Source organism: Oxyura jamaicensis, chromosome 3 (genome assembly GCF_011077185.1).
Source record: "Oxyura jamaicensis isolate SHBP4307 breed ruddy duck chromosome 3, BPBGC_Ojam_1.0, whole genome shotgun sequence".
NCBI classification, from domain to species: domain Eukaryota; kingdom Metazoa; phylum Chordata; class Aves; order Anseriformes; family Anatidae; genus Oxyura; species Oxyura jamaicensis.
The window spans coordinates 706,474-725,632 of NC_048895.1; the positions used below are offsets into that span (position 1 = coordinate 706,474).

The 19,159-nt window shown below is 46.1% G+C and overlaps 1 protein-coding gene across 5 annotated transcripts in view; it reads left to right on the top strand.

The window, feature by feature from the left end:
* Positions 1-2,677: 2,677 nt before the first annotated feature.
* The window catches only part of KIZ (kizuna centrosomal protein), a 58,865-nt gene continuing 42,383 nt past the window's right edge, over positions 2,678-19,159 (top strand). The window contains exons 1-3 of one of the 5 annotated variants that reach the window (XM_035321028.1): positions 13,662-13,786; positions 14,787-14,876; positions 18,190-18,252. In XM_035321028.1, coding sequence (XP_035176919.1) covers positions 14,806-14,876; positions 18,190-18,252 — 134 coding nt within the window. In that variant the 5' untranslated portion in view covers positions 13,662-13,786; positions 14,787-14,805. Of the gene's footprint in view, positions 2,946-13,646; positions 13,787-14,786; positions 14,877-18,189; positions 18,253-19,159 lie in introns of those variants that run through there. The other 4 variants (XM_035321023.1, XM_035321024.1, XM_035321026.1 and 1 more) reach the window with 4 other exon arrangements.

Here is a 19,159-nt window from a genome sequence, read left to right on the forward strand (position 1 = left end):
AAAAACACAAGCCATGCAGAAGAAGAAATTAGCAAAGACCATCCGTGTCTGTGCAAGGTTATCATCCCGATTACACAGCGGAGAGGGGATCATAGGGGTATTACCCCTATAATTATTGCTGTTGGTTGTACATTAAACGTGTGCATTTAAAAATAAGTCGGGCAAGTCTGGTGCCACTGCTGTGGTTGGAGTCACCACCATGGGCTGTGTCAGAAGCTGCAGTGGTTGGTGAATATGGCAATGGGCTTCCAAACTCATGCTGGGGCAAGAAAGGAGCTGCCTCAGTTTTACGAGGCTGGATTTCCTCTGGAAAGCATAGGTGCAAGTCAGGCTGCCCTTGCAAGAGGGGTTCAGGAGGCTGTGCTCAGCCCCCCTCCCTTTGAAGCTGGGGCAAAGGAAAGCAGGGATTTCCAAAAACAAGCATTGCTCCTTTGCAGCTTGTGCTGTAGGGAAGGAAGCAGCTGAGGAGCGTACATCTGAGCTGCCCTTCAGCCTGAACCATTAATCACTGTTTGTGCGGGCACCGATGATGCTGCCCATAAAGCCTGACATAGACCGAGCAGGGATGTAAACCTTGAGTCCCGAAGGTGCTGGTGGGGTCCCTGGCCCTGCGGCAGCTCCATACAAGAGGTGTGTTGCCCAGGCTGCAGCTCTGCACATGCAACCCCCCTCCTTGCAGCCACCCCTTGCTCCTCAGCCCGGGCAAAAATCATCTGAAATTGGGAGTTTTTATTAATTACTGGTGATTACTTATTTTACATACTGTTATTGATGCCTTTTTGTTGGAAGAAGCTGATTATATGTAAAAGATAAAGACGAAAAATGTCCACCCAGGCAGCTAAATCACGGGAGCAAGGCTACAAAGCTCTGACCGCACGTAGCAGACCTTGCCAAGTGTTTCAAAACTGAATAGTCATTGGGTTGGCAGATAATTCAGAAACTATTTGTATGAGCTGTTTATCAAATTATTAACTGCACAGATGTTGTTTGGTTGAAGAGCAGCTGAACCTTCTCTTTGCCAGCCGTGGAGACAAAGGTCTGCAGGAATAATTGGAGATGTGCATGGAATATTAAATTAATTTACTGCTCTTAATTCTTATGCAAATCCTGACCTCTGATAGAGCCTATCAATTACCCTGCACACAGGGAAAAGAAAGGAGAACAGTTTCTTTCTTTTCTCCCCCCCCTTTTCTTTCTTTTTTTTTTCCCCCTGTTGTTCTTTTTTTTTTTTTTTTTTTTCTGTTTCTTTTTTGCATTTTGAATAGGAACTTGGAAAAGGAAATATTTGGGGGAAGAAGAAAAAAAAAAAAGGCGTTTGTGGGAGAAGCAAAGAGCTGGGATTATTTAATTGAGTCTCCTGGTTGCAGCGATGTCCTCAGGGAGTACGGGCACAGTTTTTAAAATAACGGGGGGAGTCGGGTAGGCCTGGGAATGGAAGCCAGGGCCAGGCCAAAATAGCTCCACATGTGTGTGGCAGGAGGGGATGGGGGGGGACCCAAGCTCAGCCTTGGTTTGAGGGGGATAGGGCCCTGCTCTGGCTGGATTTGGGGGCCGGCTGAAGCTTGGGTCTGCCACAAGAGCGGTCCCGGTGCTTGCCACCACTCCCAGGGTCTGAGTTTGGGGTGGGAGCCTTCACCCCGTGGGGGCTTTGCGCCATGGGGAGCATGGCCAGCTCTGTCAGTAATTAACAGCAAGGAAGAAAGGCAATTTGTTGCTAAGTCTATTGTGAAATCCCAGGTAAAATGAAGTACAATTTAATTGGTCCTCGTTAAAAAGAGCTATTTTTCTAATATGGAGAAAAGGCCTCGTCTTTGGCACTTTTTTTAATTGGGGTTGTGTATGCGCTGTTTAAAAAAGACTCCGGTCCTTATTCTTTCATCATATTTTCTAATAAGGATAAATAAATAGGATGAATAATGCGATCGGTCTATCCCTCGACCTCTGAAAGACCTCAGCAGCGAAATGATGTTTCAAGCTCCTTTCGTCACATCCAATATGCGCTGCCTTTCAGCTCTCCGCAGCCCAAACAAAAGCCATACAACAATATCAATTAATCATGCAGCAGGCAAACAAGGAGATTTATTCCACTACAAATAGCCTCACAGAGAGACCCTGAATAGGTTTGATTAGCATGAGAAAAGAGGAGCAAAACTCCACAGTTCAACAGCTAAAGAGCAATTTGATGGGGCTGGGATTGGGAAATTACTTGATTAGCGGCTGGCGGAGCACAACACGCTCAGGACGCCGCGAGTCGCAGCCCCGCCGCCGCCAGGGGACGGAGCCCGCGGGGCCGGGCACGGGGCAGGGAAAAAAGGGGAAAAAAGGGGACTGGGTCCGCCGCGGGCCACGGGGAATCTCCGCTTGTCTCGCGGGTGGCTTTGCTCCGCGGGGTATGAGACCGAAATCGCCCCAAGCTTCTGTTTTAGTAAAATGATAAAAAAACTGGCCTTAAGGCAGGAGGAAAACAAACAAAACAAAATCAAACAAAAACAAACAAAATAAAAAGAAAAAATAAGAAAAAGAAAATTTAAAAAAAAGGAAAAAAAAGAGGGGGGCAGACCGCAGCACCCCCCTGCCGGCCTGCGCGGGGTCGCGCTCCGCGGGGCTCCGGCGGGTTCCCCCGGGCCGCCGGGCAGAGGCGCCCCCCGGCCGCCCCCCGACACCCCAAGCCCCAACCCCCCCGGCTAAGCAGCGGCCGGGGGCGGCTCCGCTGGCCCAAAGGAGTAAACCAAGCGTTTAAAAAAATGGGGAAAGAAAAATGAGGAAGGGGGAGCGAGGCAGGACACAGCCGGGCCGGCGGCGGCGCCCCGCAATTTGTTCCAATGGGTAGCTGTTAGGAAGCTGGCAATTTGAGCAGGCTGGGTGTTATTTAGTGCAATATGAAATCAAATGATCCTATTTCCCAAATAACAGCCTCTGTGAGGAGACGCGGACGCCCTGAAAAGGTAATTGTCTCCTGATGACATCCGCACCGCCGGGCTGGGCGGGCAGGGCCGGGGGGGAAGTCCCGCTCCGCTCCGGTACCGGCCGGGCTGGGGACACCGACAGGATGGGGGGGGGGGCGGCCCCGGTACCACCAGCACGATTTCCTCTCCCGGCCGGGGCGGGACCTGGAGGGAACCTTTGGAAAACCCCAATTTGTTGCCGGCGTTGTTCTCGCTGCCCTCTCGGCGGAGCCGTTTCCTGCCCGGTGCAAAAGGGCCCCGGCCGAATACCGAGTCCCCTGCCTCCCCCCCCCCCCCCCCCCCCGGGGGGCGCCCCGGGGGGGGGGGGGTTTTGCGCCGCGGGGGGACTGCAGGCGGGGACGAGCATCCCTCCTGCCGTCTCCCCGCTGCGGCTCCCGTCCCGGCCGCCCTGCCGGAGGGCTAAAGCTGCCAGAAGTAAAGCACCCGAGGTAAAGGACGGGGGAGAGGTAGAGGGGGAGAAAACAAAATAATAATAATAATGATAATAAAAGGCGAGCACGGAAAGAGAAGGAGAAGCCGGCGGGACCTACCTGGATCCGCTGCCCGCCCGGGGCGCAGCCCGGCCCTGCGTGGAGGTTTTTCCTTTTCCTGTTCTATCCCCGCTCGTTTGCAGCAGCCAGCGGCGCGGGGAGAGCCGCGGGCGGCACCGCTGCGCCGGGACCGGTGGGACAGAAGGAGAGCCGGAGGTTGTCAGCAGCTCCCTAAACTGCTGGCGCCCCGCGGGTAGAGGCTTCTTCCTTTGGTTGCTCGCTCGGGGCTGGGGGGCGCTTGGTTGTTTGGTTGCCTTTCTTTCCTTTCCTTTCCTTTTTTTTTTTTTTTTTTTTTTTAAATATACATTTATTTAAAGAAAAAGCCTTTGCCCAGCTCAGCCCCTTCTCCTCTTGATGCCGGTGCCGGGTTCGGTGGGGCCTGGGGGAGGCCGCAGGGCCGGTGTCCCGGGAGGGGGGGGCCGCAGCTCCGCGCTGCTGGCACGGCTGCCCGGGGCGCCGCGAGGTTCCCGTGCGGGGACAGGACCTGGAATTGCAACAGAGCCATCGGGGGTGCCCCCGGCTGGCTGCGCGTCCCCTCCCCTCGGCGCTGCAGGGGGAAGCGGCGCGGCTGTGTGTCCGTACGCCTGTCTGCCTTTCTGTCTGTATGTCTGCCTTCCTGCCTGCCCGGCAGAGCTGGGGAACCGCGGAGTCCGCGGTTTTTCCAGCCGGGAAGCGGTTATGAACTTCCCTTGCACTTTTTTTGTTGTTATTGTTTGGTTCCGTGCGTTCTTTTATTAAAAAATAATAAAAAAAAAATGCATAATCCCTGTAGGAGAATAGGTAGGTTTGTGAAACAGCTGCTTTCCCTTTTAAGTTCGTTTGGGGAAAAAAAAAAAAAAAAAAAAGGCAGAAATGTAATCCTAAAATATGTGAGAAGAGAATAAGCCAGAGTCTGACTTGCATGCGAGCTCTGGGTTCTTTTTTCTGCTAAAACCTGCTGAGAAGGGTATATTTACTGACCAAGAATAAAGGCTTACTCGTGGAAAAGTTTTTGGACCGCTTCAGTTGCCAGTGCTGCTCAGTGAGACAAGGACTGGCCCACCACTATTTAGCAACCAAGCCCCAGCCACGGTGGGTGCTGAGGGCCCGGCTCAGGTGCCCCAGTTCCCCCTGTCCCATCCTGTCAGGAACAAGCTACCAGGGGACTACCGGCCTGCTCCCAGTGCTTGCTGTGTGCCTGTAGCGATGGGCGAAGTGCTTGGGACCTCCAGCCTGAAAGGCAGCCTGGTGAGACAGACCCTCACTATTCATGCATCCTACCTGGTTACCTGATTTACATTGATATTTACTCAAAAGTAGAGCTGAAGCCAATTTTAGAGCACTCTCTAAATGCACCATTGGAATATTCTCCATCTGTTCTCAAGCCTTTTTGAGAGCTCCTGCTTCAGCTTCCTATTTTATATTTGATGTGATTATTTACTGTTGCATATACTAAATGGAGTGCAGAGGGCAGGGCCCAGTGATGCTTAGCTCTGAGCAGTCACAATTTAATTAATTTAATAGTGTTATGCTTGTTCTCCTGCTTTTCAAATGAATGAATGGTTTATACACATGGTTGATTTCATTCATCACCACAATAATCTTCTACACAGGACAGAGGAGAAAATAATAAATCACAGAAAAGCAGCATGGCACTTTGGGACAGGAAGTGAAAAATACTATGTCCTCTTGAAACTAGATTTCAAAGGAAGAAAATAGAGAAACAGTATATAGCTGTCACCCTGAGTGACATCCAGACTGGCTCTGCTGGAAAACATGCCAGCTTCTCTGGCAGCTAGCTCATGGGGTCCGGATGCCCACTTCCAAACCTCATGCAGAAGTAAAAATTAAATGCAGCCAGTGACCAAACAGTCACCAGAAATTAGTTTAGAATTAACCATAATTCCAGCTCGAGGGAACGGATTTTCCATGCGTGCTGCTGAGGCAATTTTGCTGATTTGCTCACATTCTGTTTTATAGAGACACTGATGACTCACAAACAATCATGCTGAGATAGAAACATCTTTAAGAGGGTTTAAATATTTTGTTTTATGGTAGTGAGGGATCCTCAGGAGGCTCTCTGTTTGTAAACGTGTGTGTAAAGAGCAGCACCGCGCTACCTGTGGCAATAGCTAGGAACAGCCACAGAATCTGGCTTCCCTCACCCCAAATGCCACTAAACTGCAAGACTCGTCCAAGTGCTTCCCTTTGTTTCAAACCCTTGTAGCTTGGAGCACTTGTTGAACCTGATGACAAGTGCATCAAAGTGGCTGACAATTATGAAATAAACAAATACCATTTGAGGCATTTTTGAGCAGAATCCAGTAATACATAGATTAGCTTCTTGATGTCGTTATCATGTCGAATATTATTCATACTTATGATATTTCTGCTGTGCAGTAGCATTCCGTGCTCGGTAAAGATCACATTATCTCGCTATGCAAAAGGCTTCATTAATCAAAACAGACAATAGGCCAGATGTTCTTCCTTTGAGTCTAGGGTTTTGGATCCTCCAGTCTTTTTACCTTGTCTAAATGCCTTGTCCCTGTCAACATGGAAAGCAACTCTACAGAACACATCACTCTACAATGTGGTGCTAAAAGGAAAACATCTAACTCAAAAGAATTTCTCGGTTATTTTATATCTTTTAGCATTTAATGATTTGTGGAGAAAAACTTTCTCACTATTTCATTCAGTGCATCAGATCAATGCACTCGTTAAAATACTAATGAAAGAGCCCAATACATCTTTGTCCTGTAGAACAGAGGGTGCAGCATGTGCTAGATCAAGGATCGCAGACCTTGCTAGCCGTGCCTTGACAGCAACCCCTCAATGGCAAAGCGTGGCCATCAGGTCACTGCTTCCAGAGGGAGGGTCCTGGCAAAAATGTGGCATGGCCCTGCATTGGCACAAAGGGCCAAGCTCCAAAGGAGCGGTGGGACACTTCCACTTTGCCTGGTTGCCCCACGAACAGGCAGCTACAAATGTCAGCCCGCACGCAAAGCAGACAGGGAGGTGCTCGGGCACAGGGCTGTTGATTCATTTGCAGAGTTGGGAGACATGAGGTTGCACTTGCCATGGCTGGTGATCTACACCTGCAGGATTTGACAAGATTCAGCCCTGGTGGCTGTGGTCATGGTCTGTGCTTGTGGTCGTGCAGGGTCCAGCCACAGTCTGTGAGGAAGAGCAGCACGACTGGCTTTGCACATCTGCTCCTGCAGTGACCCCAGCGAGCATAAAATGGCCATTCCTGCAGAAATACAGCACAACCCTTTCAGTTGTAGCGATGGAGGTTAAAGCAGTGGTTGTACAGGGTACTTTGTAGCATGAGGCAGGCAGATGATTTAAGATAAGACAGGAGTCAAGCCCTTTGATGGCCTGCTCTGAGTAGCCTAGCTCAAATTCAGCCTCTTGTCTTGCATCTCAGAAAACCTAAATCCAGTTCTCATTTCTCCAGGGACAGGGAAACTCAATGCCATCAATCCACTCGTTCCTCTTCAGACAACAACAGACACTTAAACAGAGACTAGAAGCTGCTGGTTAATTCGTTGTGTCTACATCTTAGAAACTGTGGTGACTTTGAATTATTGGGAAAGCAGAGAGACCTAAAACCTCCCAGAAATCCTCTCCGGACTCATGGCCTTGCAAAAAACAGAAGAGTCAGGTCATACATGAGCTCTCCTGGTCTTAGAGCTTCCCATGCTGTGGAGGAGACTCAAAAAGCACTTTGAGATGGCTGTGGACAGGGGGATTTCCCAGCAAGGGGCCTCTAAACTGGTCCCCTTCCCATGGCATGGTGTTTCTCACTCATTAACAACACGGCGGTATAAACAGTGGTGTGTGCTTGTATCTAAATTCTACAGGATTAATTCTGAATTCACTGACAATGGCATTACTAGAGACTTTTCAATGATTTCAACAGGCTTTGGATAAGGCCCTTACATTCTTAATAAACATGATATGGCTTTAAATGCTGTATTATTGTTCTTAAGTTTGTAATCAGCTATTATCAGTGGCTCCTGTGTTAAGAAGTTCTTGCTGGAGGAACTCATTTCACCTGTCCAATCGACAGCAAACACTGCATTCTTCAGTAAGACAATGTATTTTCTATTTATGCATCAGACACAAGTAATAATAGGTTTCAAGGAACTGTAACATTTAATAAAAGCATTTTATTACATTTAAATTTATTAAAATTTAAACATTACATTCAACATGTTAATTACTGCTTCCATGCATTGACACTGACAGTCAGAAATGGATCCACACAACTGCTCTGCTGAGATATGTTCACTGGTGCTATTTGCTCTTTGATTACTAATGTATTATCAGTGCTCTTCATTTGGGACTTGATTCATTAACAAAAAGACTTATATGGGCATTATGCAAATTGTTGTATGTCTTTTACATAGCTACCAGGGCATGTATTATGAATCTAATTGAAAAAAAAATGAAAATGTATTCAGTTATGTCCTGGCTTGTGGGCAAGCTGCAGCTAAATGTACAGCTGCTCTCAGAAACCAAGTAAGAGCACAGAGGAAAAACCTCTTTTCAGTATATCACAGCCAAGGCAAATCCCCTCCCAGTGAAATCACACAAGCCCTCCAGACTGCTGTGTTTTGACAGAAATAACAAAATGGTGGCAGAGAACTGAGGTGAATTTTTCAGGCTCTGTTACGTATATCATCTGTGTATATTCTGTATACATCAGTGTTCCTGGATGACCACCCTTTTGTTTTTAATGAATGATTTTTCTTAATGCTTTTGAAGTTGTGATTTGGTTTATTCTATTCTAGCAATATCTGCATTCCTCACAGTAAGTGAAATACACAGAGGGCCCTTAATCTGTAAAACCTCCTCGCTGTCATTAGAGAAGTCGTGCTGAGGGCCATGTCTGTTGGGAGGCACTATCCCAAGGCACCCTACAGGAGGATGCCAACAACTTCTGGTTGTGTGAGCAGCTTCCCCTCCTTCCCAGACCTAGTGACATCTCGGACCTCTGGAGGGATGTCTCTGGAGGTGTGTACTTATCATCAGTCTCTTGTCTTCTTGTCTTTTTTTTTTTTTTTTTTTTTTTTTCTTCCCTACAAAAACACCCTTTCTTTTACTTCCTTCTTCCTCGTTTTCTCTCATTCCTTCTTTCTCCTCAAGGTAGGCCACCCCACAGCCACAATGTGGCAAATTCTGCACCTTCCAGGGTACTGTTTAATCTCCAGAGGAAAGCAGGACACCAGAAGTATACATTGTTTCCTCCCTCAATTAAAAACAATGCATTGAACTGTAAGATTAGTGCACATCAATCCCTTCTTCATTTGAATTGAGAGATACCTTCATTTGGCAGCTATTGGGGAAAAACGTAATTTCATTCAAAGTGCATTTAATAAGATAGAACGAGACAGATTTCTTTGACAGTTGTACAGCTCTTATCAGATTACATTAAAATTAAATTAAAACAATCTAAAAGAAGTGTTAAGTACTAAAGGAAGAACACAAACAAAACACTCCTCTTTGTAGGCTTTCAGGGATGGGGTACTGATGTTAGTTATCAGGAATATGAGTAATAAGATTATTCTTCAGTCAATTATGAGCCCATCAGTGTCAGCATGAAGGATCTCATCACAGACCTGGCTCTGTAATGCCTCAGAGGATTTGAGTGCACCCTGTACCAGCAGAGACTAAAGGGGCAAGAGGGAAAAATGTGGGAAATACAGTGGAGGGACTGGGCTATGGCTGCTTATTTGCACAGCTGCTCCTGTGTGCTCCTAGGAAATGTTCCTAGAAGTGTGCTCACTGTGAGGAGAGCTGCTTGGTGGACCAGGGGCAGGGGAATCTGCACCTCACGAGTGAGCAGCAGCAGCAGGTCCTAGAGCTGGCAGCGTTCCCTTCTGGAATTCCCTTCTGCTGTGCAGGCAGTGCCTTGAGACCCCTGCCCCCGGTTTGCTTGGCTTTGGTTCACAAAATATCACCAGTGTTGGCATGGTCTGTGAGATGAATAAACTGTGTAGTCCTACAGATTTCACTTCCTGAGCCGAGCTGGTGGACATCAGTTTCTTTGAACTGAGACTTGCAAATCTTAAATTGGGAATAAAAATTTTAATTATGTAAATATAATACACATTCATAGTTTCAGCAATAAAGTGTTTGAAAGTTTTGATATTATTTTAGCAAGCACAAATATTTTCAAAAGCAGTTTAGTCTTCCAGAACCAAACCTGGTATGTCAAGGGTCCAGGCTTAACAAAACCAAATTCTTCACCTGTTTTGAAAAATAACAAAACTGTAGAGTATGAAAGTGTTTTCTTGTTCAAATGCCAGGTAGCATTTGACAGTTTTCTGCACTGACAATCAGTGATGCATTCAAAATATGTCAGACTGATGGAGGGTGTTTCATTTCTGCCATCTGGAAATAACAAGTTTTTAGTGTCTCACCGTAGTGTCAAAGGGGAGACTATTTATTTTGATGTAGATAATAGCAAGGAGAGTTCATATGAGGGACACTCTGAAAAAAAAATAAAATAAAAAAATAAAAAAATATGCAAACCTTGTTATTTCCATTTTATCTGTCCCCATGACTAAGCAGGAACATCACGCTGGTACAAAGGCTGGGGAGATGGTTCAGTACTATGAACAGTTGGACTAGCAGGTGATAGGATCCCACAGCTAGCTTTGCACCAGGGCCATTTGTAGAGGCCTTCTCAGAGTGCTCTCTGCCCTGCACCAGATGAAATCACCAAAATGAGGTGAAATGGGTGAGGCTCACAGTCTGAAGTTCTCCAGCTGATTTTGAGCAAGGCAATCAGGGAGACACACCACTCCATCTTGTTGGGTTCCTGCACTGAGGAGCAGTGACTGAGGCAGGGGTGGCTTCCTGCCGGCATGGCCAGCACTCGGGTGGGATGTCTGTGATAAGACCTTGTGGTGGTTTTACCATGCTAGGCAGCTGAACACCACCACCGCTCTCTCACTCCCCCTCCTCAGATGAGGAGGGGAAGAAGTAAAGGAAAGAACAACTCATGGGTTGAGATAAGGATAATTAAAGAGAAAAATATTATTAAGGAAATATTAATTAAACAATTCAACTAAAGGGAAAAAAGGGAAAGGGGAAGAGGGAGGGGGAAAACGAATAACAAAGCAAAACAAGTAAAGGCTATGTGGAAGTGCAGAGGAAAGAAATTACTCTCTACTTCCCTACTTCCCACAAATGAGCGATGCTTGACCATGTCCTTGAAGCAGGGCCTCAACGCACGTAGCCGGTGTTCGGGAGGAGGACAGACGTTTTCGCAACGAGAGCCCACCCCTCCCCTCTTCTTCCTTTTTCCACCTTTTATTGCTGAGTGTGACATCATATGGTATGGAATATCCCTCTGGTTGGTTTAGGTCAGCTGCCCTGGTGATGTTTCTTTCTCACTTTTTTGCCCACCCCCTAGGAGGGTTAGAGAGAGTCCTGATGCTGTGCCAGCACTTCTCAGCAGCAGACACAACACCGGTGTGATACCACTGCTGTTCTAGCTACAAGTGCAGAGCGCAGCACTGTATGGGCTGCTGCAGGGAAAGTTAACATCCCAGCCAGACCCAGTACAGACCTATGGCTTGCTCCCATAGCACCAACGCATTGCAGTCGGTCAAGGACAGAGCCTATCTATGCAGCTGAGGTGCCAAAGCTCTGTTCTTTGTCCCTACACATTTGTAAAGGGAATGGCAGTCTCTGGTGGACCTGGACCTGAGCGGTGAAGCCACAGTCCAGGTAAAAATGTCCAACTTTGGAAATTTAGGCAAGGCCAGACCTAGATTTTGCCTCTCAGCTCTTGTTAAGATGTGAAATGCTGCTGCAGAGGTCTCAATAACACATACTTGCTTTCAGTAAATAGAAGAGTGAGAAAGAACAGTATATCTTTTATTATTAGTGCATCTTATGTGAATTCAATAATAAAGGCTCCCAAATCTGCAAATCCTTTGCATGTGTATTTTCTTGAGTAGGCAGGCTCTTACAAGAGCTAAAGCCTTCCATATCTTATTGAGCCATTTATTTATAATAGATATGCAAAGGCTAAGCCAGACAGCAGCTATGGTTATTCAAGTCACAGAAGCTAATTTGGGAATTGTTAAGTACCACTGCATCACTCCAGCAAAGCTTTTTGCTTTACATTTAAATTTGGTGATCCCAGTTTGAGGATGCAGGTAAATGGAGCCCCACAGGTTCAAAACCTGGCAGAGGACCCAATCCATGGGACAGGGTCACTGCTGCTGGAGTCTGAAGCTACTCCTGAGGCTCTGGAGCCTGTGAGCCCTGTCCAACTAGAGTGTAGTGGCTCTCTTCCAGGGACCCAGTGATGCCCTCAGTCATGGCAATATTACCCTGCAAGTGAAACTGATGATTTCATGTCCCCGTTGTTGGGCAGAAGTTCTAATGAAGGGTAATTATGATGATGATCCCATACTAATTGTATACTGATTGCTGCTGTAATTATGCTTAAACATTTTCTGGCTACACACAATTTTGTCCATTGATGTAGCATTGTTTCACTTTAAATTCAAATACCCTCTCAGTATGGGATGAACCATCTTTATTGGTGAATTTAAGCACTGGTTTGGCAACTTCATTTCAAAGGGATCTAAGTTTTTATCCAAAAATTAAAAAATATGTTTTTCTTTCCCATTTTGTTTATGCTGGAGATCTGAATGTGGGGCTTGTCTTGGCTGCCCCAGTGCTCACTGAAGGTGGTGCGACTTTTTCCAGTGACCAACAGAGTTTGGTCTGAAAACATTAATAAGCTATGCCAACTGGACAAGGTCACGATTCAGAGAAGGAGCAATCGTGAAATTTACTGAAATGTTTGATTTCTATACAAATGGAAATCAGCCATTTGCATTTTCTGGTTATTTTTTTTTTTTTTCCTGTGTACTATAAACTCAATAAAGCAAACTGTTAAAGGGAGTACAAACAAAGCTGTCATTTTACCCTGTGTATGTTAGGATTTTAGACTCACTGTGCCCCAGAGAGTATGCTTGCCTTACTGGTTTTAACATCATATAAGTCTTGGAAATTCCCTGTCTTCCAATACACACTCCTTGCACGATTTATGCATTGGCATTGGTATTGGTACATCACCATGGCCCCTTTTACTGTAAGTGTTCAGCAGCTCCCGGTTATTTTTGGATTTGTGTCCTAGAACCTTGCAAAGTCTCTATTTCCTGATTTTTTCTGAGGGGGGCTGAGACATGGAGATAAATGCTTCAAGGTTATAAAAAAGCCTGGAGACTTGACTCTGCACTACAACCATTTGAACAGCTGTAGTAATCATTGAATTAACAGATTTCATGTTAAATTAACATTGTAAGTAATTGGGAATAAATGGTGTAAATCTCCAGTCCCCTGCTGTCCCAAAGATTGCGGCAGATTTCCCTCAACAAAATGCTTCAGGCCCTTGCTAGGTCTGCACACTGTTCTGGGAGCATGGGTGTTTCCCTCGAGCCCTGCCTTGCCCCTAAGACAGCTCTTGCAATGGGGACACCTTTCCCTGTGGGGACACCTCTCACTGTGGGACAGCTCGCTGTGATCCCCGACGTAGCATTGCCAGGGCTGGGAGCAGCTCAGGCACAGCTCTGCAGGCAGCAGTGCCTCAGGTGTCTCCTTGCCATGGGGGCCAGCATAATAGCTGCGTACCATGTATGTATATGTATGTATACATATTTATGTACAGACAGGTATACATATGTGTACGTATTTATGTACATGCATGTATACATATGTATATAACATGTATATGCATGTATGTACACACGTGTATACATACGTATTTACATACACACATGTGTACATACATGTGCATACATTTATGTGCACAGAGGCAGGCATACACCACGTGAAGCTCGAGCCTGCCGTTTTCACGAGGAGCGGGCGCGGGGCGGCGATCCGTGCCACCCCCGGTTGCCGTGCCACCCCCGGTTGCCGTGCCACCCCGGGTTGCCGTGCCACCCCCGGTTGCCGTGCCACCCCGGGTTGCCGTGCCACCCCCGGTTGCCGTGCCACCCCCGGTTGCCGTGCCACCCCCGGTTGCCGTGCCACCCCGGGCTCCGCAAGGGCACGCGGCCGGGCCGCCCCGAGCCCCCGCCCCGAGCCCGCCCCCGCGCGCCGCCAGGCCCCGTCGCCATGGCAACGCGCGGGGGGGGGGGGCTTCCGGGGTGTGGCGGCGCGGAGCAGGGCGGGAGGCGTCGCGTTGGTCACGGCCGTAAACAGCGCGGCATGAGCTGGGGGGGGGGGCACCGGCACCGGGAGCGGCACGGGGAGCCTGCTGCGGCGCCTCCGCGACAGGTGAGGGGACCCCGCGCCGCGCTCCCGGGGGCCTGTGCCCGCTCGCTAGGCCCCTGTGGGCCGCGCCGGCACTGACCGAGCCTCACCGGGCCTGCCGGGGGCCCTGGCCGCTGCCCACCGCAGGGGCTGGACGCGGTGGGCGCTGCTCCACCGGCCGAGGCCCCGCCGCTGGGGGCCGCCTCTTAACGGCACCTGGCTCATGTCAGGCGTGTGCCGCGTCTCACGGTAGCGTCTCCGCGCAGAGGTAGTAGAAGTAGTAACGCCGTGGTGATGAGAACCTGAGCGTGTAGGTCTGACGCTGCCTTCAGGTAGTGCCTTGGCAGAAATGCTGCCTGCAGCTTTGCTAATGTCCTGTTTTGGTCCGGAAGACCAATAGCAAACAAAACTGGAATGACTTTCTATTGGGAAAGAAACTGGGGGAGAATATCTACAGCATCATGGTACTTTTTTATTGTCTAGAAGTTACAGAAGTTGTAGGTTCTTGATAAGGAAGGCAGCATATCTAGACCATGGCATCAGAAAATGAAGGGAGAGAGCAGATTAAAATCTCAGTGTTCAAGCCTGCGTACTGCTTTGAATAATGTGTCTATGTGCAGCTATCCCCCCGCTAGGAGCAGAGGTGCCTTGTGCCCCCTGAGGTTCTGGGCCGTGCCGGCCACCTCTCTGCGTCAGGTCACGTCTCTGCCATCGGGTCCCATGCTGCACATGTGGGCTGCCCATTGCCAGCTTTCCTGAAACGACCAGGAACAGACCACATCACAGGCACCAGCTCCTCCGTCTTGTTTGCTTACACCAGAAGGTTCAGGAGTCATTTGGGGCAGGCAGGCAGGCAGTGTGATTGCATGAGCCATGCTTGCTTTGGAGACCCAGCTGACAATGTTGTGATAATAAACAGACCTTTTCTACCTGGCATGCTTGAATTGCCTGTGCTTTAACATACATATATATATATAAAGGAATGTATTGATGGTGTTGACAAGTGTGTAACTGTTTACGCCAGATCCAGGTAAATAAGTTGCATGCTGCTGTTTGGGGAGTTTGCCTCTGGCAAAGGTGCTGCAGAGGCAGTTGCCTTCTTGGAATTTCACAGGTAAAGTGATAATTTATATCTAAACATTTCTTTAATGTAAAAAAATATAAAATGTTTAGTAAAATCACTGGATCACTTCAGATTTTAAGTCCCACCTTGGAAATTCTGCACTGATCCAATTTCAAGCCACCTGAAGTACCCAATAGCTGTTTCACTCCAGATTGCAGTCCTGCTTTTAGGTCTTCAGTTTAAGCAAGCAGGGAGCCATGGCTAAGGAGCCATATATGCGAGAGCTTGCATGTGGTGGAGGAAGCTGCTGCTTGGTTGTCTCCCACCTGTCTCTTGGTGAGCTGGAAGGGAGCTCTTGTGAATATTTATTTTCTTCCTGTTTTCATCTCTTTTTTTTTTTTTTTCTTCTAAATACCTCAATTTTGAAGTTCCTGAGAAACTAGCCTTGTGCGAATTAGTCTTGTGCAAAGTACATAACTATCTTAATGTATGTCTTAGACTTTATTTGCTGAATTTTATTTCTTAACGCTAGTACTTAGTCCAGTCGAGATATAAACACTACTGCGGGCATAGGTCTCTCTAGACAGGTCAGTGGTGTCTGTGTCTGCAAAATTATGGACAGTTAGGTTTTGGGTGTCTAAGGTAATTAAACGAACTGGGGCAGAGCGTGGGGCAGAAGGTGGTGCTGAACAGGCCCACTTGAACCTGTCTGGGGGGATTGGATTTGCCTGCAGGAGGCTTTGAGCATCTTGCTTCTCCAGGACTTGAGTGGTGAAGTGGCTGCCGCTCTGAGTCTGTGCCACCTCTTTTCCTCCCTGAGAAAGCTAGCTTGTGCTGTTCTTCAGAAAACTGGCTACCTGCAAACACAACTCTTTGTTTCTCTTTTGCTTGCTTGCTTGCACCTTTTACAGAAGTGGGTTGAATGCTGTAGTTGGTTAATTGGCTTGTTTTGTCTTTCTGGCCAAAGTCTTACATGATACCTACTGGCATGCCCTGAGCAGACGTTGTCCAGGTGCCAGGATAGGCTGTTGGATACAGCTCAGTGCTCAACAGTTGATTTAATGTCAGATTGGTGTAGAAAAACAACTGTAAAAATTACATTTCTTACTTCTATGGAAAGATTGCATTGTATCTAAGTGCTTCGCAATTTTCTCTGTACTTTTCTCAACAGGGTGTCATCACAGTAGTATTGTTATTCCTATATTATAGATGCAGAACTGAAGCACAAAGAGTCTAGGGCCCAGTATCTCAAAAAATATTGAGGCAGGTCCTGCTGCTCTGAATAGGAAGTGAAGGATCAGCTATCACTACAGGTCGATGCCTGGTGAAATGCCAGAGATTAGCCAGAGCTTGTGGTTGAACAGTAAATTTAATTCTGCTTTCAAATCCCAAAGAAACATGCTTTCTCTGCAGACTGAAGATTCAGGGTTGTTTAAAAAAAAATCACCTGGATCCTTATGAAGTCCTGAAGTATTCTATTTTTGCCCATTTAAGAATGAAGTTTATAACTGGCTGTTTGCAGTGCTTTAACCTGAAGCAAATAGAAGCTTCAGGCTGAGAGCTTTATTTTTCAGGTAAAAAGGGAGGTGGTATAGTAATGGAGTGGTCAAAATAGTTTCTATATTGCTTCAAGTCTCACTTCTGCCACTGCCACTAAGAAACTGCACTGGACCTTGTCGGAATCTGGGCTACCAAACAAAATAGTTTTGATGGCTTCCAAATCACTGCTTGGACAGAGGCGTTCAGCAAAACACCCCAAGTGTTGCAGTAACTATTTCAGGCATCTGTAATGATGATAGTCAAATGCTGTGAAGCTCATACCTGAGGGTTTTTATACTTTGTCTTCCCTCTAGAGAAGACCTTATTTATATACACAGGGGCTATCTAAACATCTGTAGCACTGACTAGCGAGTGGGACTCTGGTAGAAAGGAAATGATCTCTCAGGAACCAGGGAGTGCGATGTGCTGTGCAACCTGTGGTATCAGAGGAGGAGAAACAGGATTGGAGCCAATGGCTGTTCACATCTGTTGGCTCTTACATCCATCAGGATATCACAGTGTTCTTCGTTGAGTCATGAAAATTACTTCTAGAAGTGTAAAAACAAGATCTTGAAATCTGCTTTTGCTTAGCCGTCCATCATGTAAAAGGAAATTGAAAGGATGAGATCCCAGATGAAGCGTGGCTTTTAAATTGCATACATGACATGAAAACGTAATCTTGTTTCAGACAGTGGCAGGATCAGATGGATAAAATATATGCCTTGATCTTGCAGACAGAAGGTTTTCCTTGCTTTCCTCTGTGTAGGGCAACTGGGAGGAGGCAAATATGTGTGGCTGTGACATGCGCGTTTGTAGGGGAGTGCATGGATCCATGGAAAAGCATGCATAGCCGTATGGCTGCATGCAATCTCGTGTATGCCCATAGCTCTCTCACCTATGCAGCCTTCCTAGCTAATAAAAGCTGGTGATTATTTTTAATGAACAACTTAAGGTACTTGCTTTGATTGTTGCAGGACTTGTAGTGTGAGTCTACTGGAAGCCCTTGTCTCATCAATTGTCTTTTGCTGATGGGGTAGTTGCTCATTTTCAGAAACAGTTTGTAGTCATTAACTAATATTAACACCTTTATTCTGTCCTACCCCGTCTGAAAATGGGTAACTGAAATACGTTGCCGGTCAGGCATGGAGTTTATTCTCAAGCAGTATGAATTTCCCCGTGGATCTATACCATTGCAATGCTTTTGGCAGGCACAGATGGCCCCACAGCATTCTAACAACCATATTTTTTTTTTTTGTTATTTTTATCTGTTGCCATTTAGTGGTTCCAGCAGGTAATGCTAGCGTATCTCTAGATGTACTAGATTTTAATGCGTGAGTCTGAAATATGTAGCTGATTTTAAGTTAAAAACTATTACATAAAATACTGCCTGTTTGAGCAAGTTAAGCTAAATATTTCCTGTGTTGAAGGTGGTTTGTAGAGTGTTTCGGACGGGGGGAGAGGATCTCGGTGCTTGGAGCACCTCCAGGGGCTGCTGGAGAAAGGACCTGAAATAGGAACTTAAACTGTGCAGGAGTCTTTTTGGCTCTGCTATTGGGGTTTAAATGGATATATACATGTTTACGCATTGTCATCTCTTTGTTGCCCTCTCTTTTAAACAACCTAGCTCTTCTTCCAGTGAGGAGCAGAGAGGGAAGTAAAAACTTTTTTTTTTGTGACAAGCTTGGCTGGCAGAGCAAGACGTAAGACTGCCAATCTGTAGGAGAAATGTGTTCCATACTCTGAGAAGTTTATGCTCTGTGTAATGTTTGATTTCTTGTGTTTTGAGAATTTAAATCATGAAATATTTTTGTTTACTTTCTTCTAGTGAAACCAGAAGGCTGGAATTGGAAAGAAAACTGATGGGATACAAAAAATCTGATGCATACCTGTAAGTTTATTAAAAAAAACTTGTTACAGACTTCTTCAGTTACAAAGACTTCAGTATCACAGGATGCTTTTAGAATGTTATCTTGACATTGTTTTTGTAACAGTAACATTATATACATATGAATCTTACATGACATTTAAAATGCCTTGTAGTTACTGCAGAAGACTTCATTGGTAACATAACTACCTTATTCTATCAATATTGAAATATTACAGTCTTAGTAATAACATGCAAATTAGTTTTGTGCAACTTTTCCCAAAATCACTGTAGTGTTAAAAATAGAAAGCTTTTCCTTTCTAGCGCTTTGCGTTACAAAGTTCTAGGGTCTTAGAATGTCTTAAAGTTTTAGGAAGTACTACAGGATATTCTAGGTTCTGGTCCTAGCTCCCTGGATTGTTTCTGCATTAACTATTTAATGTGAATTGCACATACAGTCTTTTTTTTTTTAAAAAAAAAAAAACAAAACAAAACGGGGAGGGTAAGAAAAAAACGCAAACACTTGTTTTTCTGGCTGTGTTCAGATTGTTCAACAATTGTTCAGATTTCTGTGTTTGCATTCTCTTGTCCTATGGATACTGTTATATATAACATGCATGAGGTTATAAGCATCGCTATTGATAGCCTTATTGAGGAAGACCAAATAATTTGAACTTGCTGCCAGTTATCAAATTACCTGTTAAGTTTAATTCAATGTGGTTGCTTCTCTTATGAACAAAGCTTCTCTTTTTTTTAATCTCTTTTTTATCTTTGAACTGTGAAATTCCTGCCCTTAGCAAGTTAGAATGGAGGGGAACAGGTTCCAGAACTGATGGCCTTCCAGTGAGCATATGAGTATCAAAAGATCCTAGCTTTCTTATATCCTATGTAGTTCTTTTTTTTTTTTTTTTGAGTTTGGGAAGAACTTTGC